This window comes from Nuphar pumila, chromosome 3 (genome assembly GCF_984573655.1).
Source record: "Nuphar pumila chromosome 3, dmNupPumi1.hap1.1, whole genome shotgun sequence".
Lineage (NCBI taxonomy): Eukaryota > Viridiplantae > Streptophyta > Magnoliopsida > Nymphaeales > Nymphaeaceae > Nuphar > Nuphar pumila.
In genome coordinates, this window is record NC_143251.1 from 13,800,687 (window position 1) to 13,826,784 (window position 26,098).

Consider the following 26,098-nt stretch of genomic DNA (forward strand, 5'->3'; position numbering starts at 1 on the left):
TGTAGCTCTTGAGCCGTGCTGGTCCGGTCAATGGGTCCCATTAACCACCTCTAATGTAAATTGGTCAGATACATAAGTCTTGACCTTATTACGCACCCACAAATCTAAATCCAAAATTTACCAGATCTAAATAGGATGTAGTAGAATCCAGAACTGGATTTAAAGTGATGATACCGTGCCTGATAAAAAAAAGCGCAAAAGGATCGGGTTAGATATAGAACGAATATAGATCTGACAAAAAGCAAGATAATGCAAAAAACCCACCAATCAAGATCGGCCTGAACCAATCCAAATATGTATTCGGATCTTATTTTAAGATCCATACCCTACAATAATGAGTTGGATTCGGGTTAGAGGCCTTACCGATAAAAAAAAAACAGATCTGTTCACATGGGCTACTTTGGATGAGGCATCCCAAAAAATTTACCCCATCGTGTCATTGTCAACGGGTCCACCATACTCCACACCACACCATTCAATGATCCCAACTTCCCGAAGTCCAGTAAGTCCGTAATCAATAAATAAGAAAAATAATTCCCTAACACACGTTTGTTTCTAAAAAGCAAGCCTGGACGGAATCTGTTGCCTCATGCGGAACTGAGGAAAAATTTTCGTCGTTCGGTACAATTGTCTGCAGAATACCGACTGAACTTGAGATTGAATTGGGAAATCTATCAACGTACGTAGGGTCACCGAGTGATTCCTCCAAACGGATGCTCCCAACTTCACGGGTAATATCACAGGAGATTCAACAAACAAGTCGTTTTCCTTCCTTCCTCCAAGCGACGCTCGCCTGGAGGCTGGAGGCGAGGCCGAGTAAAACCCCGATCGACTTCGAGGAATTCTCCCTCCAACTCCAAGAGGCTTTTACAGTTGAGGAAATGGATCGTCGCTAGGTCGTGGTGGTGTGGGGGTCGTGAGAGAGAGGGGCGCAAAGGGAAGGACAACCGTCTCGCGCCTCCCAATCCCTTTGGCTGGGAGATGGCGTCGGAGATCGAGGTGGTGACGGAGGGCAGAGATCCGCCGGCGGCAAGCGCCGCCGGGGAGGAGCCCCTGAAGAACGACGTCTACACCGCCGCGGCCTACGGCGATCTGGAGAAGCTGCAGAAACTGGTCGAGGTGGACGGTTGCTCCGTCTCGGAGCCCGACGGGTTGGGCTACTACGCCTTGCAATGGGCCGCCCTCAACAACCGCAGCGTCGCCGCCCGCTACATCATTGAGGTTCGTCCCCTCTCGCTATTCTCCTTTAATCTCTCTAGGGTTTCGATCTTCGAATTCTCCTTCTCCTGTTTTTTTTTTCTTTCTTGTGGTTATTGATTTCGCGAATTGCGATCTGGATTTGAACAGCACGGCGGAGGCGTGAACGCGGCGGACCACACGGGGCAAACCGCGCTCCACTGGAGCGCGGTGCGCGGGGCAATCCAGGTCGCCGAGATCTTGCTTCAGGAGGGCGCCCGCGTCAACGCCGCGGACCTCAACGGTTATCAGGTCGGCTATTTCCTTGTTTGCGCTCTCTTTCGCCCTTCCGTGTTTGGCATTTGAGTGTCTGATATGAAGTAGAATATTGTTGGTTCTTGGTTGCTTGATACTTTCTCGCGTAGTTTTTGCACATATCTGGCATGATACGGTATTGGTATGTTCAGCGGAACTGCAGGGGCGAAATAGTGCCGTCGGAGTTCGCTGAATTTGGGTTTTTTCAGATTACTTGATTGGACCTTATTCGGCTTATGGGATGAACATGTTTTTTTGCTGTCATGCTTCGCCTTCACGGTCCCCGCCTACGTGACTAATGAGCTCGATCCATCCTAGATTAAGATTTCAAGTTTTTTCATGTCTGAGTTGATATAATCTAATGATCAAGTCCGTATCGTTTATTTTCGTTGTTGTGTTTACCTAAATCGACTATTCGATAGCCATGGTATCCGTTTCTTGCATTCTGTTGTCTGGTTCAGAAGTTTGCCGTTCGTCGATAATGTGGTCACTCCTTATCGTTTTCCATCATCGTTACGTAAGGATTTTCCGCTGAAGCTCTATAGGAATTATCAATTCCTACACAATGTCATGCGTTTTTCTTTTTACTGTCTAGTATCTATAAAGATAGATAGTTAATTGCCAATTTTCATGCACTTGTTCGATGCTTCTTTGGTGCTTGAACATGTGCCATGGTTCCATTTAATGCGGCTTGATATTGTTTCGTGCTGTACGGAGGTGATTATTGGCATTGTTTTGAATGGAAAAACCAATCTTGTTTAGTCAGACAGGCTCGTGTTAAGTATTAGTCAGAGATCAGGGATGTGTTTTCAACAAACTCGAATTCAATAAGATATATTTTGGTTCAGCTGTTTGGCACAATGTCAACCTTTATTTGTATTCATCGCTTTGACTGTGTTCCATCTGCGACCTTTGTCTTAGGACCACTTATTGGGTTCATGTTCTGTGTTTTTTCCTCTGTTTTATCCAGCCATTTTTCTCTCCTTTTGCATCAGCTTAGACCCTTGGATTCAGAGAGTTACAGTACCACAAGCGTGACCATGATGCCAGGGGATGTGTTTGGCTCCTTGTCTTGATTGTCTTTGTTATGATACATGATCATGTTTAAAAGCACTAGTTTCATAGAACAGGTGAAGATTCTATGCTTTTGCCCTCTCTTGTGTACTGCATCATTGCATGCTAAAATTATGGCCTTATTTAGGTCTTATGGTCCGCTTGACTTGTACAAGTATCGAAGATCATTAATGAGCCTCTGTTTGTCATGGTTTGTGGGCTACTTGTTATTCTTATTTGCCTTTTTAGCATCATCAAGGCCACCGTTCTCAAAATTGTTTATTTATTTGAATGTATGTTTTTCTAACAATGATTCATGCTCAACAGTCTGTTTCTTTCTTATTATTATTTGTTATAGTTTTTTGTGGGAGATCACCCATTGATATCATTGTTTGAGCTTGATATCTCTTTACTCCACTTCTGATATTATTTTCATGGTGGCTAGACTCAGTGATAAAATTGCAAAGCGACTTTTTTTTTTAACAATTCTCAGGAACCCAAAATATATTGTTCTTATATCTTGATGGAATCATGGAAGAGATTCAACATGCATTGTCTATAACAAGCCCAACGTGTGTGTGTTTGTGCAGGCATGTGCTCATGTGCATGTATTCTCGTGAGCGATTCGGCATGCATCATCTATAGCCTATAGGCTAGCATTAGCTTGAACAGTGGCACTATATGGTGGTAAAATCTTTTTGCATGTATGCATGCGAGTGATTAAACATGCATCATCTATAGGCAAGCATTAGCTTGAACAGTGGCACTACATGGTGGTAAAATCTTTTGTTTGCACCAAATCCTATCCAATCTTTTGGGTGTGTTCGGGACATAGTTATCAAACACTTAGTTTTACCTATCTTTGGAATCTTGTTTTTGGGAAGCCACTTTGGAAGTTGTAAGCTAAGCCTTTCTGAAACTCGGTTCCCTTATCATGGGAAGCAAACTTTCAAGGACCTCAGATTTTCAACATGACAATTAATTTTTCACTAAAAAATAACACATTTACATAATTAAGGAATTATGGTTCTTAGATAGCAAGTTAGCAACACCATAATTGACTTATTTTAATTAGACTGAAGAATAAACCTTAAATGGTAATATATTTTTATCAACAACAACAACAACAACAACAACAACAACAACAACAACAACAACAACAACAACAACAACTACGCCTTCATCCCAAAACAATTGGGGTCGGCGATATGAACCAAAAAAGAAAATCATTCTGGGTCTCCCACATGAATCCTTCTCCTCCAATCATTTCTATCCAATGTCATGTCCTCGGTGAGGTTCAAAGCATTCATATCCTTTCCTATCACCTCCATCCATGTCTTCCTAGACCTACCCCGACCTCTTTTAACTAATATATTTTCCCATTTCTCCATCCTTCTAACTGGAGCATCATTAGGCCTTCGTCGAATATGTTCAAACCACCGTAAACGATTCTCTCTCATCTTATTTTCAATGGGTGCAACGCCTACCTTCTTTCGTATCTCCTCGTTCCGAATCTTATCTTTTATTGTATTTCCATACATCCATCTCAGCATACGCATCTCAGCTACACTCATTTTTTGAATATGATGTCTCTTGGCAGCCCAACATTCTGTATCATATAGTAGAGCAGGCCTAATAGTCGTCCTATAAAACTTTCCCTTCAACCGCAATGGCATTCTACAATCGCACAACACTCCAGTTGTACTTTTCCATTTCATCCACCTAACCTTTAGCCTATGATTTACATCTCCATCAATTTCTCCATACTTTTGAATGATAGATCCCAAATATTTGAAACAATCATGCACCAGTATTTCTTGCTCACCAAGCTTCACTACACTCCCATCACTACTTTGTTGCTTACTAAACCGACATTCCATATATTCTGTCTTGCTCTTACTCAACTTAAAACCTCTTGTTTCCAATGTATGTCTCCATAATTCTAACTTAGCATTAACCCCAGCTCTAGACTCATCAATCAAAACAATATCATCAGCAAACAACATACACCATGACACATATTCTTGAATTGATCTCGTAAGCTCATCCATCACTATAGCAAATAGGAAAGGGCTTAAAGCAGATCCTTGATGTAACCCAACCGTTATAGGAAAATTGGTTGTCACCCCTCCACAAGTGCGGACATTGGTTACTACTCCTTCATACATATCTTTAATTATACTAATGTACTTGAGAGAAACACCTTTCTTCATCATTGTCCACCAGAGAACGTCCCTAGGTACTCTATCGTATGCCTTCTCCAAATCAATAAAAACCATATGCAAATCTTTGTTCTTCTCTCTATTTCTCTCAATAAGTTGTCTAAGAAGATGTATAGCTTCCATAGTTGATCTTCCAGGCATAAAACCAAATTGATTCTCCGATATCATGACAATCTTCCTCAACATAGACTCAATCACCCTCTCCCAAAGTTTCATAGTATGACTCATGAGTTTTATACCACGATAGTTTGTGCAATCTTGTATATCACCCTTATTCTTATATAGAGGCACCAAAGTACTCTTCCTCCACTCATTAGGCATCCTATTTGTCAGCCAAATCTTGTTAAAAAGATTTGTCAACCATTCTAAACCTTTCTCTCCCAAGCACTTCCAAGCCTCGATAGGTATACCATCTGGGCCAACTGCTACAACATGTTCTATCTTTACCAACCTTATAGATGTGTTTGACAGAGTATTTACTACTACAACATGTTCTATCTTTACCAAAAATCAATGGCATATATTTCATGAAAGAAACGGCTCAGTTCATGTCGGGGTCAACCTTAGCACACAAAATTAGTAAATTGAACATCCAAACATGATCCAGTGGCTTGAATCTGTGTGAACCAAGTGTACACCTTGATGCGGTATCATGTTACAGTCTGGCAAAGATATGGGGAATGATTCTTCCCACAGTTTGTTATTTCTGAGACATAACCAAGGCATGCCGTTGCATGGTAAAGATTTATTACCCTAGAATCAGAGATACTTTCTTATGATTATAGCTGTAAGGTGCTCAACTTAGTGGCAGGATTTGAAAATTTTTGAAGAACCTGACATTTGTGTCTTATTTTAAAGTACTAGTTTCCCTTTGTTGCTTCTGCTGATTTCAATTAAAAAAGTGAAACATTTTTAGGGCATGAACTGTATAATAGGTATGAAACTGCTGTTTAAGGCAGCGTGCATTTTGAAGTCCATAGTTCACTTAGTATCATACTTATTTTCCAGTTAACACACACACTTGCATATACAGACAATGTGTGCACGTCATGTTTTTGCATTATAGGTGTATGCCTGAAGGGCATTGTTCTGCCCAATGTTGTAAGAATCGTCTCGGGCCATTAATTGTTTTCCAAACGATTCAGGTGAATCGGGCGATACCGATTCGAAGCTGAATCCCCCAACTTTTAACCAGTGAAAGACACTTGTCAAAAAGGTATTAAAATAATATTAAAAATATTAAAAAATTATTTTGACTATTTTCAGTTTTTTTTTTAAATTAGCCAGTTCAGGTAATTTGTGTCCCAATTTTCTGCTGATACGTATAGTATCGGGCGATTCAGGCAGATACTGACAACACTGGTTCTGTGTATTGGCTTCAAATGAATGTCACAGATGGTTTGGTTGACTTAACCGCTAGGTCTTGGCTCTGAATCCCGTCAGGAAAAAAAAGTCTCCTATGGTTTGTGAGAACTATTATCTTCTTCTATTTATGATTTCTGTGGGCTTTACATAATCTTTGAGTATCTTGATACTATGCTTTACTTGCATACTATTGTGCTAATATTTTCATGGGAAAACAATTCTCTATATCACCTCAATAGGGAAAAATAAAATTTCAAGTTCATAGTCCATATTAATAAAACTGGCCAACTTAAGTTAATGATGATGAATGTTTGTAGGTGATAGTTATTTATCTCTTCTTCTTTGAGTTTCTATGTAACTGAATGGTCGTGTTCAGCTAGTTTGTCTCTTACAATGTTTAGAATGTAGTCTCTCTAGCAAGGGACTCAATTTTACATAATCGCTACTGCATATTTTACTGATGTTCTGTAACTTTTTCACAGACAGCACATGTTGCAGCACAGTATGGACAGACAGCTTTCCTATATCATATTGTTACCAAGTGGAATGCTGATAGTGATACCCCTGATAATGATGGAAGGAGTCCACTGCATTGGTACTGTTGGCTTTTTTTTGGTGGATTTTCTTAGGTGTTCACCTGTATTAATAAATTGACCAAAAGCATTTTGTATATGTTGTTCTCTTGTGGTGTATCTATAGATCGTATTTGTTGTCATTTTCATGCTTGTCAATAAACAATGCCATCTTTTGATTGCTTCTAAATTTTATTATAATCAAGATTGGTGTGCTTTCTGCACTCACAAAAAGTACTACTCAAGGAAATATGCAGAGTCATTGTTGCCTTAAGTGTGAGGCTAGATACATGTATCTTCCATAAGAATTGACTTGCTGAAAGTCTTCAAAGAAGCAAATGTGACAGCTACACATTTAACTTTAAAGAAAAAGGAGATGAGCATTTATATTTCTCATAATACTGTGAAGTTTGTGCTAAACAGTAAAATAGCAGTGATACAATGACTGAATAATGTCTAAAACTAAACATGATGGTGTGTCATACGTGATATTTTGTTGTTCAAAATTCATAATTTTTTAAAGCCACAAATCATCGAGCAACATTTTTAAGCCATTATAATGAATAAAACAGTAAATAATAAATCATGGTTGAAAATTAAATTATATAATCAAAGGCAGACATTAAAATAAAACATATAAACAATATGTATACATGTATATATGTATGCATGATAAAAAATTAAGATCATAGAGAATGTAAGGTGAGTTAACGGATATGGTGTTGATTGCATCCATTAAGTGTTCTGGTATGGCTATTGTCCATGTTAGAGATGTGTCATGTTGAAATGGGACAGGAAGGTCTTATGAGAATTGAGCTTTTTCGCGTGGACGCACACACGAAGTAAAAGGCCTGTGTGAAGTATAGGTTTGCAGTCTACAGCTTGTCCGGATCTACTTTCCTTGCTGAAGATGTTTAACAAAAAGACGATTAAATAAACCCCCTTTTTTCAGACAGGCAAGCTGTGGAATAACCCCCATGGGATTTGAACCTGAGATCCTTCAGTTATGATAGTGTGACTTAACCATCTAGTTATCTCATTCAACCTGATCAAGGAAATAAACCTGTCACAAGCTACATTATTATTTTTTTTTTTACATTATCTAACTGCTGACTATAAAAGTAGTTACATAGTTGCTTCATTGAGTGTGCCAAATTACATATTCTCTGTTTACATTTTTCTCCGTCTTTATAATGATTGAACAACTCTGATTTAATATTATTAATGTTTCATAATGTACTGTTTTGGATGTTGGCTAAAGCAAATGGTATTCATTCTTCATGTATTTCTTGTAGGGCTGCTTATAAAGGGTTCGCTGATTGCATTCGTCTACTTTTATTTCTAGATGCTTTTCGGGGGAGACAGGATAATGAAGGTAGTTTAGTCTGCTTCCTGTTAGTTTATAATATTGTGTCCTTTTTGTTGGTAAACATTATTTATGCCCGATAAGCATCTAGAGCTTAGAGCTTTTTAATGCGCTAATAGTCCTTTATTCTTGTGTCTTTGTGTATGCCATTAGGATGTACCCCACTTCATTGGACTGCTATTAGGGGAAATTTGGAGGCATGCACTGTTTTAGTGCAAGCAGGTGGGAGGGAAGACTTGACAGTGACAGATAATACCGGCTTCACTCCTGCACAACTTGCATCGGAAAAGGGTCATCTGCAAGTTGCATTTTTCCTTGTAGGTATTTTATAACCAAGGAACAAAGGGTTTGTGAATTTTAATTCTATGCCTATATGTTGATTATTCAATTCCATCCCTCTATCTCTCTCTAGAATCCCTCTCTCGATGTGTTTATCCTGTTATTAGTTTGGGCATGTACTAGGATTACGTCCATGTAGTTGCTTAAAACATGTTTTGTTTACATCCTTGTGGCCCAAATAAGACCCACTGCCGCTGGTTTACATGGATGGCACTTTTGGTCATAGTCACAAATATCGCTCTTGGGAATTTCACGACAAGAAAAAAATGTTGAGAGATTTTGAGAAAAGATGTTTTTTCTCGGGAAAATCTTGGAAAGATCTCATCAAATTAGAAAAATATTTTTTAAAAAATATCAAAATAAAAAATAAAAATATATAATTTTCCACTTCTAAACACTAAAAATTAATTTAAAACAATATACATAATTAAGAATTAACAATTTTTTAATAACAACTAATAAATATTAAATAACAAATGAACTTTCAAAGTTAATAATCCAGCTACCTCTTTCCATCCACAAAGAACACTAGACTCACAAACAAACCGAAAGGATGAGAAGCAACCAATTATGGCTCCAACAAAAGGGGAATCTCATGACATTTGATTGTTGAACTCCAACAAATTGGTGATATCAACAATCTATTTCTTTGGAAAACTAATTAAATCTCTTGAAATTAAATGCAAAAACATCCAATATGATCCAATTACTCCATAAATCCCACAGAAATTGCAAAATTTTGGAAACCAACATAAACCCAAATCCAGAAACTTCCGAAAGCATAAACTCCTCGCATGAAGGTAACCTGTTACTCATGTTTTCCCAAATGCACAACAAGGACAACTGCAAACAGACTCCCAACAAACAAAAATAAAATAAAAAACCACAAAGTTCATAAGAATCACAAACCTTAAGAGATCAAAATCCCTGAAAGAAGTGAAAAAAAACTGAGAGAGAGAGAGAGAGAGCTGGCAATGATGGGTGAGTTACAATCCTGCAAAGGGATGAGTGGCAGAGGAGCAGTCCTTTGTGGGTTGCATTTTCTGGAATGAGGAGGTTTTTTTTATTCTTGTGCTTGAGTAAAAGACTGTGGAAAACGAAGAAAAGAAGCAACCGTTCTTGATATTAATGTGGTGTGTTCAAGATTTCGAAAGCACATGGTTTTCATCCTTTATGAATAAACCCATGTAAAAAACGCATGCCATGCTAATGCTGCTCCTATGCCCTTCAGACTGAAAAGCTGTAAAACCTCAAGGCCTGACACTAGCAGGCTGGCGATATATAAAAACACAACAAGGAAAGAAGACAAGACGGATGTTATTGGGGGTTTTGCCGGGCATAAAGCCAATGCCCATAGTGCAAGCTCCTGTATTGCGGAGTACCCACATACGTGCCATGTCATACTTCGACGGTGGCTCCATCGAGCAGGCATGGAGGATATCCCTACCTCCATGCCTATAAAAAAACCCTAGTACCTTCCTTCACTTCACACTAAAGGCCCTGAAAAGAATTATGGGCTTTAAGTTTTTTCTCGGTTGTTTTTATTGCGTTTTCTTAAAAAATTTAAAAATCACAATATTTTGAAAAAGTTGCGTTTAAAATGTCAAAGATACGGTAAGTTTAAATTTCACATTTTTTTTGTGAGAAATTGAAATTCTCGTCGAGATTTGCGACTATGCTTTTAGTATGTTTCACCCAAAAAGGAAGACAACTACCTGGCTTGAAAACTACAATGAGAAAAAATATGGCAATTTTTTTGCCTCTTGATTATGCCATCACTGTTATCAATCTGGAAAAAAATTGGCCGAAAGGTTGGAAGAACAAAGAAGATTCCAGCAACTTTTACCATTCTTTTTCATCATTCACATTGTCGAACACATTTTTTGTTTATTTTTTCCCTGGAAACACTATAGGTTTTTTTCCCCAAATGGAAAGGCAGAGAGTAACATGTGAGTGATAGGTCATATTCAATTCAAGTGAACATACTATGGGCTTAAAAGGAAGCATGGATCATAAAGTCTCTTACAGGTATGACCTTCGTGAAAAATTGTCTTAGGCTAAGGAATACATGAATGTCATCAAGTCACTTTAGTTTCTGCTGTGGAGCAGGTCAAAATCCTGGCTCATTTATCGCTAGAGGTGTAAGTGGGTCAGTTTGGGTCAGGTTTCATCAGACCCAATTTTGAATTGGTTTTGGAAGTTATGACCCAAATGAGCTGATATGAATCAAATTTGTGTTTGGTTTTGGCTACACTATTTATTGTCGACACAAATGAGTCATCCTGTTTGGGTATATATGGGTTCAATCTTTTAACAGGTTAAATTGGATCTGTTTGGATGCAAATAGGATCAGGCCTCTAATGTTTTGGGTAAGAGTAGCTTCTTTTATAAATTGATGCAGGCTTATAAACAGTTCGGGTTTCGTTTAGTTTGGATGCTAACTAGGGAGGTTGTCAATGGGCTGGGCTCAAACTGGTTAAGTGGATTGATCTTGACTCTGAAATTTCATAAATATTGGTTAAAGAGTGTTTTAGATAACTTCGTAGGTTTAGTACTATGTACATATATTATGTAGGATTTAAATATATTTGGGTATAACTATAAAATTATTTGGTTTTTTATCTGTTTGAGTATGAATTGTGTTTTCAGTTTAGGTAAAGGCTCAATTATAGATTGGTCCTGCTTCAGGCCAGTTCAGGTGCATGTTACAAAGAAATAGTTGGGTTGGGATAAAATGGGTTCGGTTCTTAAGTTTTTCATACCAAGTCTGAGAATGAGTCTAAGTTTTGAACTATACAGGATACATGAGCCATTAAAATCAGGTGAGGTCGGATCTAATTGGTTCAGTTCTTCTGTTTGGATTGGGTTTTCCCAGCTCACATCCCTGGTAATTGCTTAGTTTGCTGCTTTAATAAGAGAGCCCAAACTCTTTTTGCTGAGTTTAACCATAATTTGGGCTTCCATGTATCAAATAGTAAATTCTTGAGAAAACTCCTTTTACTGTGGCATTGGTTTCTATAAATTCATTTATGACTTATTTCTTTTCATGCGTTGTGCCAGTAGTTTCCCTGATGCTCCATGTTTGTCTGCATCATGTACTAAATAGTTAGTTTGTATGGAATCAGTATACTTCTGATGATTGCTCCCTGATACCTTCAGATTTTTATGACTAGTGATTTTATTTTTGCAGTCAAATGCTAAAAGGGTGTTTGACAACCGTTGTGATGGAAACAGTCGCCTTGGAAAAGTTAAAAAATTAGGTCTAGCACCTGTGCTTTGGTGTATGATAATAGTTCTTCTTGCTACATACATCCACTCTGTCATCATAGGTATTTTCTCATGCATTTGTAAAGTCAGGTGAATTGTCATCTTTTCTGGCAGTGTGCTTACATCCTTTTTGTCTAACCTCTTCCAGCATCCAATCTTTTAAAGTTGACTGCTGTGCTGGGGCTTTTTGCATGGCTAGGTGTTTTCCTTGCAACTGCTGGACTCATAATGTTTTATAGGTGTAGCAGGTATGCTTTAAAATATACTCTATGATCTACTGAAATCATAGAATGAAGCTTGACTGTGTGGAATTTTTTAATTTATTTTATCAATTCGTTATGAACCTACTTGTTTGTTGATTGCTCTCCTTTACTCATCCCTGATTGCTAGTTCAGATCTTTGATATTCGTATTACCTAAGGTGATGTGGTATTATTATATGCTCATCTCTAGCTGTCTGGTGTATTCCTATGTGATATTTGGCAATGTAAATCAATTTTTCTTTGATCAGCTTTTACAACACATGTTTGAAGAAGCATATGTTTTCTTTATGGAGCAGGCTTTTCATTTAGACTTCAATATAGTTGAATTGTGCTTTGATGCTTTTGTATTTAGGCCTCAGATTACTTGGCCTTAGTTGGGCCATGTCTTGAGTGAGCAGTTGCAGAGACTTGGGAGATACCATCTGTGCTTGAGGTATTTGAGGCTGTTTGACCAAGGAATTGGGAGGTGCCAAGTCACCAGTCCAACTATAAATTGGCACACATTTTAATTGCCTGGAATTCCTAGTGAAGTTGCTTAGTTAAAGTTCATGTTTAACTTTGACTCCCTAATCATGTTTGATGGGATGTTCCTAAGCCCCTAAATACAATGCTAGTGGTTCCCAAGCTCAATACTGCACTTGATGTTTCATCACACTCCAGTTGATCTGTTCAATAAAATGCCGTGATTATCTGTCATACTTTAGAGTACTTGCCTAAGGGGTATCCTGAGCAAAACTGCAACTTTATTTAAACTCTTGCAGCTCATGAAGATCCTTTGCTGTGTTACAGATCAGTAAGTATTTTTGATTCACAACTGCACCACTAGAACCTGAGTTTGCACTGGCCTTTGCAGTTTTTCGCTCCGGAGTGCTTTCTGCTGTTCTTTCATTAGTTGAAGGGGTGTTGAATGACTAGCCCTGATCTTCAGCCTCCAAGAAAGTTATTCCCATCCATGAAAGTCTAATCTGCACTCTGACAGATATTTCATGGTGCCTTAATCTGAAGTGTCCCTTTTTTTCTTGCTTCCCAACCTAAAGTGCCTTCATGATAGGGGTCTATAACTATCTGGAAATATGCATGTCTGTATACATAATTTTAAAGCAAACAATATGCACACCTATGTTTACATGTTTCTGTATAGATATATAATAGCTTTTTCCTGTGAATATGGTGATAGTAATGTATTTGTTTCTTCATGTAGAAAGGATCCTGGTTACAGCAAGATGAATGCACATGATCCAGGAGACCCTAAAGATGTTGATGTGAGTATTGCAACTTAGGTACAGTTCAGGTGCTTATATTTTTTTAATATTTATGAATGAAACTCGACTTGGACTTAGTCTTTCTCTGTTTTATCAGTGTTTTCAGCTATTTGTTTATTTATTTTGGAGTCTATCTTATTTATGGAAATAACGCTTGATTATCTTACATTTTTTAATCTTTGAGATATGTTTAAGTGAATTTGTATCAGATTAGTCATTGCAAATTTAGCAATTAATGGATGTTTATGGGATCTACAGTCTTGAATACTTAAGACACGTTTGTGTGTCACAGAAAACAGAGTTTCCGAGGAAAAGCATGAGGCCCCATGCATTTCTGCAGGCTCCACTGTGGCCACACAAACAGAGGGGTTCCGCAAGGAGAGAGGCCCTTGTTTCAATGGTTAGACCCCCTTCCTGCTGAAAGCTTTCCCGTTTGGTGGGGTGGGGGCGCGGGGTTGGCTTCTTGAGCTGTGGACCACCAATTTTTAATTTCTTCCACGAGGTTGTTATCATGAAACCACCAAAGCTCGAGGTTGAAAGACTTTCCTGTTGGATTTCAATGGTCCCCCCATTGTAGAGTGATGGCGGTGTGATCAGAAATGGTAATTGGTTTCATTTCAGCATGGATGTCATGGTGTTCTTCTATCATGGCCTTAGAGATGAGGATCCGGCAAGGTTGTAAGTAGCGTATCGTTACCCGTATCGGTTGGGCCAATAGTAACACCGTATCGTATTGTATTGTAAATGTATCGTAAATTTTTAATAAATTTTTTTTTTTTAAAAAATCCAAAAAATCAAGAAAACCCATAAAAAATTAGTAAAAAATCTAAAAAAAATCATAGCACATCAAATAATAATGAATTGCATAAAATACAATCATAAAATCACATATGAAGCATTTATGTCTCTGTGAGTTGCATAAGACATCATCAAACATCAAATTGTTAGAACTTCAGTTTCCCCCTGGGCTGATCTGCAAAAGAGGGAAAGGTGAGAAGAAAAATGGAGAAAGAAGATAGACGCTGAGTCGATTTTTGCTGCACACAGGCTGACGATATTCTCTTAAATCTCTTATCGTGGCCTGGCTTAATGTATTTAAACATTAGGTATTAGGTTACAATTGAATAAGTTACAAATTACATGCGTGCCCCAGTAAACACGTCAATAGGATTTCCCAGTTTGGGTCTGGGTCAGACCCAAACTGGATCCAGGCCCAAACTCTCAAACCAGCATACGACACTTAATACTCTCCCTCAAGTTGTGCATGGTCTTGAACCATGGACAACTTGTTCTTCAGGAACCAAATTTTTTTTTTCGTCAAACCCTTTGTAAACAAATCCGCCACTTGGTCTTCTGTAGAAATGAAATGAGGTTCAATCTCTTTGTCTTCAACCTTCTGTCGAATGAAATGCTAATCTATCTCAATGTGCTTTGTCTTACTGTGGAAAATAGGATTAAAGGATATGTTAATGGCACTTTGATTGTCACACAATAAAATACACTTGGAAATCTGTTCTTCCAATTCATTCAACAAATGTCTTGTCCAAGTAGCTTCAGCAGTTGCAGCAACCATTGATCGATATTCAGCCTCAGTACTTGATCTAGCCACTGCTTTTTGTTTTCTACTGCTCCAGGATACTAGGTTCTCCCCGAGAAAGATGCAATATCCGGAAACCGACCTCCTTTCATCAGGATCTCCTGCCCAGTCTGCATCACTGTAGATCATGACATCATGCATGCTTCCTTTTTTCAAACTTTTCTGATACACCAACCCATCTCCAATAGTACCTTTTAAGTATCTCAACACCCTCTTGACTGCATCCATATGCCCTGTTCGTGGCTCATGCATGAACTGCGACACTTGATTGACAGAATAAACAATGTCAGGGCGAGTAAATGTAAGATATTGAAGCATGCCAACTACACTTCGATATCTTGTAGGATCCGGGTACAAATCTCCATCCTGTGAACTGAGCTTTTGATGTAAGACACTCGGTGTAGACAAAGGCTTGCAGTCTTGCATACCGAATTTCTTTAATAAATCTAGTGTGTATTTATGTTGTGTCAAGGTCAGGTAACCATCCTTCCTGTCTACCTCGACTCCAAGGAAATAACGCAAATCTCTCAAATCTTTCATCTTAAACCTTTGACTTAATAGTCCTTTTATTTCTTCAATGTGATTCATGGAGTTCCCTGTAACTATAATATCATCAACGTATATCAACAACAAGGTGGTTATGCCTTTATCCTTGAAGATGAATAAGGAGTGGTCTAAGAGAGATTTACAGAACCCATGCCTCTGTATTTCTAAGGAGAAACTCTCAAACCACGAGCGTGAGGCCTGCTTCAAACCATATATGGCTCTTTTTAATCTGCATACATATGTGCTCGGGTCTCCCTCAGCATATCCTGGAGGTTGTTCCATATAAACCTCTTCTTTCAAGTCTCCATGAAGAAATGCATTTTTGACATCTAACTGACTCAATGTCCATCCATGTTTGACGGCTAAAGACAATATAATTCTTATTGTCCCCATTTTGATCACTGGGCTGAAAGTCTCATCATAGTCCTGACCATATTTCTGTGTAAACCCCTTTGCAACAAGTCTTGCTTTGTATCGTTCTATAGTGCCATCGGGTCTGTATTTGATTTTATAAACCCACTTGGAATCAACAACATTTCTGTTAGGAGGTCTGGCAACAATTTCCCATGTCTGACATTCATGAAGCGCTTCCACTTCTTCATTCATGGCCTCAATCCATTTGTTTGATTTCACAGCATGATGAAACCCTATAGGTTCATCATGCTTATCAACCTGAGACAGAAAAAGTTGAAGATCCATAGAAAAATTATTGTAACTGACCCATCTGTCAATAGGATGTCTGATTCTATTCGAACTCCTCAGGTTTCCAACAGACATATAAGTATCTGATCCAATGTGAGGAGTAGGGGGAGTACCCTTTTCTCTTCGCACATACACATACCCTTTAAATTTTTTAATAGGATGCGATTGTGGGTCTGCCCCTTCTTCAGTGTATGAAGCTCCACCGACTTGATCCCCAGATTGAGGTAAACATGCTTGGCCTGAGTCAATATTATTTTGGTCCGCCGAGTTTGTTTCTTGAGTACACTGAGGTGAGCAATCACCATAAGTATCTGCAAATAATTCTGCATTCATCCACGGATGATAAACTTCTTCTCTGGGAATCCCTTGACTAGTATTAAATGATACATCTTCAAGATTATTCTCGTCAAACACAACATTTCTGGAAATCCTAATACGCTTAGTCATGGGGTCATAGCACCGATAGCCTTTATAATCATCAGCATATCCCACAAATCTACACTTGGAAGCCTTTGGTTGGAATTTGTTCCTGAGAGAATCATCAATATGAACATAACAAATGCATCCAAACACCTGCAGAGCATTATAATCGGGTTGAATGCTGAAAAGAGAACAGAATGGTGAACTATTCTGCAAAACTGTCATAGGCAGACGATTTATAATATAAACAGCTGAATGGAATGCTTCTGTCCACAAACTAATGGGAAGATTACTGTCGTGCATCATGCTCATGGCAGTTTCAACAATATGCCTGTGCTTTTTCTCAGCGACCCCATTTTGTTGTGGCGTATGTGGACAAGACACTCTACGCTTTATTCCATTACTTTGGAGAAAATCAGTAAAATCCTTCGATGTATACTCACCACCTCCATCACAATGAAAATGCAAAATATTGGTAGAGAAATGGTTTCGAACAAAGGCATGAAAGTTGCGAAATATGGAAAAGGTTTCAGACTTATGCTTCATAAAGAATATCCAAGTATAACGAGAGTAACTGTCAATAAAGATGAGATAATATCTGCTGCCAGAAGAAGAGCATACGGGCGCAGGACCCCAAACATCTGAATAAACAATTTCAAAGGATCTTGAAGCTCTTTTATTTATAGAATCAAAAGGAAGTACATGACTCTTACGCATCTGACAACTGGGACATTTTTTATTACTGGTCTCAAGGGCTAAGCTTGATTTAGGAATTAATTTGCTTGATACAAGTTTCTCAAGAAAAGAATAACTGCAATGACTAAGACGATCATGCCAAAGACTTGGCTTATTACATTTGGAAAGACTAAAAACAGACTAAGGACCTGACTTAGATAACTCAGACTGAAAAGACTTAGACTTCAATAAGGGCTTCAAGACGGGACTGGTATGCGCAAGTGGATCTTCCTTGAAGATGTACATATTCCCTTTTCGCTCCCCTTCAGCGAATGTCTTCCTCGTTTGAAGATCCTTGACATACACAGAAGAGGGAGTGAATTCAACATAAGAATGTGTATCATCAACAAGTTTAGACACAGAGATGATGTTCTTTTTTATGTTAGGAGCATGAACAACATTTGACAAATTGAGAGATGATTTTGACAAAGGAATGATTGCATTACCAATGTGAGAAATGTGATGGTGAGATCCATCTCCAGTAACAATACTATTTTTACCAAAGTAAGAAACCGAGTTCGAGAGCTTACCAACATCGCCTGTAACATGGGTCGCTGCTCCTGAATCAACATACCATGATCCTTGATCATTCTGTTTCAAGTGTAACCCAGACAGTGCTGCCAGCAACAGTTGTTTCACCTCCCCATCAGACTTGGTAACATTATCTTCTTTCTTGCTCTCAGTGTTTTGCAATTTGCCTTTATTTTGAGGATTAAACCAGCAATTTGCCTTAATATGTCCCTTTCTATTGCACAGGTAACATGTCGGGACAACTCTTTGAGTTTGGTTCTTCGCATTAGAGTTGAACGACATATTGGGTGTGGGAAGCAAACCTGGACCTGCAAATCTGCCACGACCTCTTCCTCCTCTAAAGCCATTTCCTCCACGTCCACGACCAAAGGAGAACCCAGTGGCTAAGACATCTTGAGAGTCAGATTGAGCACTAGAATCTTCAGCGATGCCTTTCAATGACATTTCGTATTGTAGAAGTTTTGCTCGGAGGTCTTCAAATGTGGGAAGCACGGGCAAGCACAATAATGATGTCACCAATACATGATAATCTGGGCCTAAACCATTCAATGTCTGTTGCACTTTATCCTTGTCCGGCACTTCACATCCAATAATGGCTAATTGATCTGTAATGATTTTCATCTTATTCAAGTAATCCATGATAGATAGACCACCTTTTTTGAGAAGCTGGAATTCTCGCTTGAGGAATAAAACTCTTGCCTCAGATATCTGAGAGTATGTCTGTGTCAACTTGTTCCACAATTCCATCGCTGTGCAGTCGTCGGGGATAGCAACTAGTACTTCCTGAGACAAAGTAGAGGTGATGTAGGCAATCAATGCCTGATCTTTTCTCATCCAAGAGACATAATCCGGGTTGCGAACACGGTGAGTAGGTGCAGCCTCATGAGCGTTTGTTTCCTCCTTTGCAATGAACTCTGGTGGGACTGGAATTGATCCATCTAGATGACCAAAGAGATCTTGGCTCCTGATAAAAGGAACTATTTGCCTCTTCCAAGTCAGGAAATTGGAGTTATTTAATTTTTCAGAAACAAGTTGACTGAGGAAGTTTCATGACAAACCAGACTGAGATGGAAAAGAATCCATGGTAACGAGACACGAGAATATAAAATGGAAAGCACTCTAAGAAAGGTAATCAAATGATTACTTAAAACTCAAGATAATGTAACTGTTCAAAATCAGTCCAGAAGAGAACTCACTATAACAGAACTCGGATCCTTTTTTTTTTAGATCACGAGAATACTCAAATTATCAACTCAATATTTATGAATCAAGCCAAAGCACAACTAATCAATGTTATGCATATACAAGATATCGGATCACGTGAACAAGGGCCAGATCACGTTGATTAACTGAGTTTTCAGATTAATCAACGATGAATATTCAGATAAAGGAATGGGAAAGCAGATCCAACAGACAAAAAAGGAAGGAAAGTATTAACAATAATAACCCAGATTAATCGTATTTGCAGATTAATCAACAATAAAGGAACACGACAGTGCTTTCAAATGAAAAACACGATAAAGGAATGAGAAAACAAATTTTAGAGAAGAAAGAAAGAAGAAATCGTGTTTTCAGATGAAGGAAGAAAGATGGGGTTTCAAATGAAAAACACGATAGTGCTTTAAAAAAAAAACTGGAAGAAGAAGAGAGAAAGATAGGGTTTGAGAGAGAAAACGATAACCCAGATTAGAAAGAAGGAATGTTTCCTGGCTGAAATTAGATGATCTCTAAGGTCATACCTTTTTGGAATCAACACCGAGCCCTAGGTCCAACCCTGCTCTGATACCATGTTAGAACTTCAGTTTCCCCCTGGGCTGATCTGCAAAAGAGGGAAAGGTGAGAAGAAAAATGGAGAAAGAAGATAGACGCTGAGTCGATTTTTGCTGCACACAGGCTGACGATATTCTCTTCAATCTCTTATCGTGGCCTGGCTTAATGTATTTAAACATTAGGTATTAGGTTACAATTGAATAAGTTACAAATTACATGCGTGCCCCAGTAAACACGTCAGTAGGATTTCCCAGTTTGGGTCTGGGTCAGACCCAAACTGGATCCAGGTCCAAACTCTCAAACCAGCATACGACACTTAATACAAATATCTCACAAGAATAATGCAAAATATTAAATATCTTGCAATTAAGAACATGCCACATGACTCATACTTTCATACTACATAAAAAAAATATTATAACAAAGTTGCACTTGATTTTCAATTGGTTTTCACTCATTACTTGAGTGCCCCATTGCTATATCGGATCATCTGATGCCATCTTTGTTGGAGTGTGGAGCTTGATTTCTACTTTGATATAAATCTTTAATTTTCGCGAGGCAAATTTTTTTTTGGAGAGTAGCTTTTTAATTTTACTCATAATAAATATTTTTTTACCTTAACTCATTTTCTTAGAGTGAAAAAATGGTGGACATGCATTCTTTTTATCTTAACTCACTTTTTTGGGTGAAAAAACAGTGTAAATGTGCTTGTAATGGCCTCTAGACAAATGGAGAAGTTGGCCCTCAAAAGGTATTTAAAACCTAAAATGAAAAAAATTATTTTTTGGCTTTTTTAAAGTTCACCGAAGATGTACCGTACGATACACCCTATGTCACATGGGTGCGGGTGCGAGGGTGCGGCACTCTAAAAAACCTTGGGGTGCGGGGGGTACGGTAGGGCAAAAATGTAAAAAATTATATATATATACATATTATATATATATATATATTTGAAGTTTTAACCGTTAACGTTGTCATAATAATTCATCATGCATGCAATATATCAATCAAATATTTAGTAGCCCTTGAGAAATTTCAGAGAACGATACTAGTGGCCATGCTTGTGGTTGTTTCCAGTAAAAAAAAAGTTCAATAGTAGAAAATTTAGTAGCTAAAAGGATTACTTATTAAATAAAAGGTATAGGTAAAACAAGACCCCATTGTACTAAAGGCCAAGAAGAACTAGTTCGGTGGTGTAAAACCCAAGGTTTTCTAAAAAAAATTGCTTTTTGGTCGGGTTCGGACTCAGATCCGAACCGGGCACGCCCCACCCTGCGGACCTATTTAAAGACCGTCAGGGTTAGGGTTTTCTCATGCGAGAAAACCCTAACCCCCTTTGACTGCTTTTCCCCTTTCGCTTTGCCGCCGCCACCCTCGTCCCTCTTCGGCCTATCTCCTCTCCCGTCCTACCTCCAATCGGCAGCCGTCGGAGTCCCCCCACCGACGACCTCACCCCGCGTCCGACCACCTACTACCGTCGGCGACCCTAGCCGGAGCACCTCCCAACCTCCTGTCCCCGCTACCATCTCTCCCTTTCTCTGTGCTCGCTCCCCTCCCCTATCGTCCTCCCTCTTCGACAGCTCGCCCGACGACCCCCGCATCCCTCCCCTTCTCGGTGACCTAGCCCGTCGTTGGGGTTGCGAGTGGGGTTGACGCCGGCGATCGCCAAATGTCTGTGATGAGGGAGAGGAGGAGGTGGTGTCGGGCTCCCCTGAGAGACATCGGGAGGAGAGGAGGCAAGCGAGAGAGGAGAGTTGCGAAAGAGGATTAGGACAAGCAAAAACAATTTTTTTTTTTTACGTTTGAAAATTGGACAAAAATAACCCTGGGTGCAGTCAATGCACCTAGGGTCGTGTTGACCGCACCGGGTGCCGCACTCGCGTCGTATCGCGTCGATGTGGGTGTGGCACCTGCTTTGCCGAATCTATGTGTCTTAGGATACAACACAATACAGGGGTGTATCGTATGATACACCCGATATGAGTATGTATTGTATCGTAAACCACAAAAGTAACGATATGTATAGTACAATATGGCACAATACGAACAACCTTGGGAACTGGTCCAATACGTTTGTTGGACCAAGTGAAACTTTTCCCTGCAAGGTGCACTTCGACCAGCTCCATACTGTCAATAAAATCCGCAAACCATCGCATGCTATGATTTTATGATTGGGCTTTGTTTGATTCTTCGAGTCGTAGTATGGCATTAAAGTCTCCCCCTAAGCACCACCATCGGAGAGCTATGACCTATAGAGCTCAGTTCCTCCCAGAATGCCTGTTCATACTCATTTGTTGTTGGGCCATATACCGACTTGAGATTCATGGGTTTCAACTTTCAACTGAGATGGTTTGTTTCCGCGGACTATGGTTCTGCAGCAAGCATTGCTACGGAGCCTCGTCCGCTTCACACAAACACCCCCCTAAGCTTACCTCACATGAGCTACCTGGAAAACGGTACTCTGCCGTTCTCTATTTAGATATATGCATGCATAGTAAGTTGTAAGTTGGAAGACGGGCCTTTTGATTTTCAAGATAGTTATCCGATGAATTTTTGTGAGGGCTAGGACACAAATTTGGATAAGGTTGTGGCTAATCTGAGTTGATCCTAATTTGGTGCTCAGTATGTGAGGTTTGATATGTGGCTCACTGGTAGACATTCAAACATAACCTGCTACTGCTATATTACTCAAAAATGCCTATGTCAGTTTCTCATATTTGTCAGCACAGTTGTTTTCTGAAGCATGTTCCTATTTTTCTGAATTATCTTTTGTATGGTTTATCAGCTTGGATGGATCTGGTTCTTTAGAGGATAAAAGGGTGGCATACCGTTGCATTCAATTATTTTTTCCAAGTATTCAGTTTTAATCTTTATTCTTATTTTTAAATGCTTTAAGCTTACAGAGATGCTAGCATCTTCACTCTTTGGGTTGTAATATGTTTAACAGGAGCCCTTATTGAAAACAGAGCTCAACAATCCTGCTTTGCTTGCGGGAAATTGGTCACAGCTTTGCTCCACTTGCAAGGTAGCCTTCTCTTTTAGGCATGTGATGGGTTTCTGTTACATTTATAGACTGTAGCTGAGATTCTTATGTGAACCTTTCTTGTTTGTAAGTAGATAGTTAGGCCTCTGCGTTCAAAGCATTGCTCTACATGCAATCGCTGTGTTGAACAATTTGACCATCATTGCCCTTGGGTATCAAATTGCATCGGCAAGGTGAGTTTACCTGCAGAAGTTACATGAATTTTGTTTTCTTTTGGTATTCTTTTCTTACTGGTGTAAGCATGACATATTTGGTTTCTCATCTCCCTTGTTGCTGAATACCCATGTTCTTGATAATGTACCACAGAGAAACAAATGGGATTTCTTGATGTTTCTTATTCTGGAAACCCTTGCAATGCTGGTAACTGGTGTTGTTACTTCAATACGTATGTACATCTGCACCTTCATTCTCAGTCTTCTCTACTGGTTTCAGATATTTTTTTGTCATTGATTTTGCTGTACTTGTTAGAAGCTAAAATTTGCATGCTAAACAGGAATATTTACTGATCCAGTGGCTCCATCTTCATTTGGAGCATGGATGAGCCATGCTGGAAGTCATCATGTTGGGGCAATATCATTTCTGATAATGGATGTGTTTCTCTTTTTCGGTGTTGTAGCTTTAACCATCGTCCAGATTTCTCAGGTATCATGTTCATCGCCTGCCTTACCTGAAATTTGCATTTTCACCTTCATTAGCACTTACATGAATAAATCATCTGCTAATAATGAAGTCACATAGAAAGGAAATAGTGTTCTGGAACAAGCTACATGTCACCTTGTCTGATTCTCCTTTCTAAATTAGAAACTTTTCTCTTGATGGTGGGCTGTATCAAGAAGAGTGGGTTTACCTAGTGACAATCTTCTTTTCGGGAAGCAATAGTACTAACTTTTCATTTTAAATTCAGCATTGGGGACTGGAAATGATTGTTCTTCAAATCCATCTTCTCTAAAGAGGCCAATTTTTTTATTATGAAAAGTTAGGAAAGGCAAATTCACCTTATTGAAGTACTCCTCCGAATCAACCCGAGAATGATTATTTTCAATTTACGGGCATTTCTATTTCTAAAGTTGATGAACTTGCAATGTGTTATCTTTCTTCCTTTGTAAAAAGGGCATTTTTATTTGCTCAAATAAGTTTTTGTAGCACTACTTTAGGTCCCGCGGCTTTGATTATATACACATAAACACACACATACAGAGACTCACACACCACTATTTTTTTTATTTGTTTATTTGTGGAACCTCTGTATCCTTTGACAAGCAGAAAGAACGGGCTTGCTCATTTCCTTATATTTCACTGTTGCTATGGAACCCCCTTACATTTTTTGTAATTGGTGGGTCTATGCTTCATGATTCCAGAAACTACTTAATGTAGCAAGCTATAATTCAGTCTAGGCCAGGTAGCGAACCACCTTTCTCACCACTGCCATTGCCAAAGGGTCTCCCAGGTCTCTCATTTCACAGGGAACTAAACCTTGTCTGATTAAAACATGTTTTGAGAGGCACTTTGAAGTTTGAACCTTTCTAAAGATGCTGTTTTGTGTCTCTAGCATCTCTTCTATTTTTCTCTCTCTTCAATATCTATAACCTAAAGATTTCTTTCTTCTCTTTTAAGTTCTCTCTCTTAGGGGACATTATGAAGTGCTTGACGTTAGAACTACCTTTTCTAGGACATACCATCACGGATCACTTTCTCCATTATCCTCCATTTCAAATTGATGTCAACAAGCCAATTTCCATTTTGAGTCAATTCTTGTACTTGGTGCTGCATGGTAGGTTGACCCTTTGTATGATGTTATGCATGCATTTGTCTCAAGAACTTGGAACCACAATTTGTTTACTTTTAACTGAAGGGATGCCTATAGACCACTGTCTTGCGTGCTTTTGTCATTTTCTTTCATGATACGATATGTCGGTCCTACTATCCAAACTGTTAAGATCTACCATAAGATTTAAATTGCAAATCAATTAGATTATTTGTTTCTCCATACAAGGAAAACCTGTACACAGCATTGTCAAGAAATGGCAAGGGAAATAAGGGCCAAAATAAGCAGGATAGTTGGTAGAATGAAAAGAGTTTGTTGAAAGCCAATGAAATAAAATCACTCTGTTTTGTCCTTTCCTTTAATACCTTGTGATTTACGACTTGATTTTAAGCTGAGCATGATGGAGACACCTTAAAAAATTGACATAAATATTTTCATTATTGCCATCTTTTTCATCTATTTTCGGACATGGTGAGCTATTCCTGGAAGTAAATTCTGTTGTTGACACGTTACACTAGTGATGCCAACACTAGACACATTGCAATTAGTAGATGGTCAAATCTGTGATCAACACAGTCAACATTTTCCCTAACTTGGTCTGCATATTTTTTCTCATTTTGATCCTTTATTTTATAATCAACTTTTTTAGTGACATTGATTACATATATTTCAATTTTTGGCTTGTAGTTATATTGTTTAATGGTTATTAATCAATATGGCTCTGAATTCTTGTTCAAAATTCTGCACTTTGCAATAATTATAATGTTCTTTGCCATTATTTGTACAATGGAGAAAGGTGTCTGCATGTGAGAGAGAGAGAGATGACCATCTATAATGTTTTCTACTTTTGCTGTAGATCTCCCGCAACATCACTACCAATGAAATGGCAAATGGAATGCGCTATAGCTATCTGAAAGGACCAGGAGGCAGATTCAGAAACCCATATGACCACGGTATCTGGAAGAACTGTTCGGATTTCCTAATAAACGGATATAATGAAGATGTAGAACATCATGAACGAGCAAACCACTCAGAGGGAATTTCCATGGTTCAGATGGCTCGAAATCCTGTAACCAAGAGTTCCGAGAACTGTCACCATAATGGAAATGGCAATGGACATATCTGTGTGGATGTGGAATCCAGGAAGCCAAGGCTTCATGGGCACGTGCATGCATCACATTGCAAAGAAAACCGCGAGAAGACGGAGTCAGTCCCTCTTGGTTTGGGCCTTGGTCTAGGACGGACCAGCGTCGCTCAGCATAGTTCCCGTGCTGTTGTAGTGTCATGAGTCGTTATGTGGTTTGTCTGATTTTGGCTCATGATAGCTCCAAGTGTGCATGGAGCGGTTCTGCCGTTATGGTATTGTTTCGCTGCACCCTTTGCGGCTGTAATTTATACCTGTGAGGTAAAACAGATAAGTATGGTTGTAGGTGCAGGGCAGTCATCTTCTTTGGATGACTTATTGCTAGATCCCTTGGGGCATGCTTTACCATGACTGAGACTGGACTTTCCAAATGGGCAAATTATGTACACAGCATACCGGACGCAATTCATACCAATGATTTGATTTATGGCTTTTGTGGTCTTAGTTAACCATTCTCTCCATTCCCCAAAAAATTCACACATTCCTTTTTTTTGAATTTATAACTTGAAGAAACTGCACCCAGCATGAAGACCTGGTCGCGCTGGCTCAGCCTGCCATACCTACTGTCGTTGTGCTGGCAGCGTAAAACTCTGAGGTAAGGACCCCTGCCTCCAGGGCCTATGCTAAGCTAGGGCTACCACTCATG

General features: G+C 39.0%; 1 protein-coding gene across 1 annotated transcript; it reads left to right on the top strand.

Annotated features, from left to right (window-relative positions):
* The first annotated feature begins 583 nt into the window (after positions 1–583).
* Positions 584–25,898, top strand: LOC149842046 (protein S-acyltransferase 24-like). Its single transcript, XM_089998859.1, has 13 exons — positions 584–1,221; positions 1,348–1,488; positions 6,614–6,726; positions 7,999–8,078; positions 8,223–8,386; positions 11,599–11,737; positions 11,824–11,923; positions 13,139–13,199; positions 22,448–22,525; positions 22,618–22,716; positions 22,850–22,928; positions 23,037–23,185; positions 25,165–25,898. The coding sequence occupies exons 1-13, from the start codon at positions 982–984 to the stop codon at positions 25,594–25,596; spliced, it is 1,875 nt and encodes a 624-aa protein (XP_089854985.1). The 5' UTR covers positions 584–981; the 3' UTR covers positions 25,597–25,898.
* Positions 25,899–26,098: the final 200 nt, after the last annotated feature.

Excerpts from the sequence above, each read along its gene's own strand:
- LOC149842046 (XM_089998859.1), top strand. The coding sequence starts at position 982 with ATGGCGTCGGAGATCGAGGTGGTGACGGAGGGCAGAGATCCGCCGGCG. Across the intron at positions 6,727-7,998 it reads GGAAGGAGTCCACTGCATTG|GGCTGCTTATAAAGGGTTCG; the intron begins GTACTGTTGGCT and ends TATTTCTTGTAG. Across the intron at positions 23,186-25,164 it reads CCATCGTCCAGATTTCTCAG|ATCTCCCGCAACATCACTAC; the intron begins GTATCATGTTCA and ends CTTTTGCTGTAG.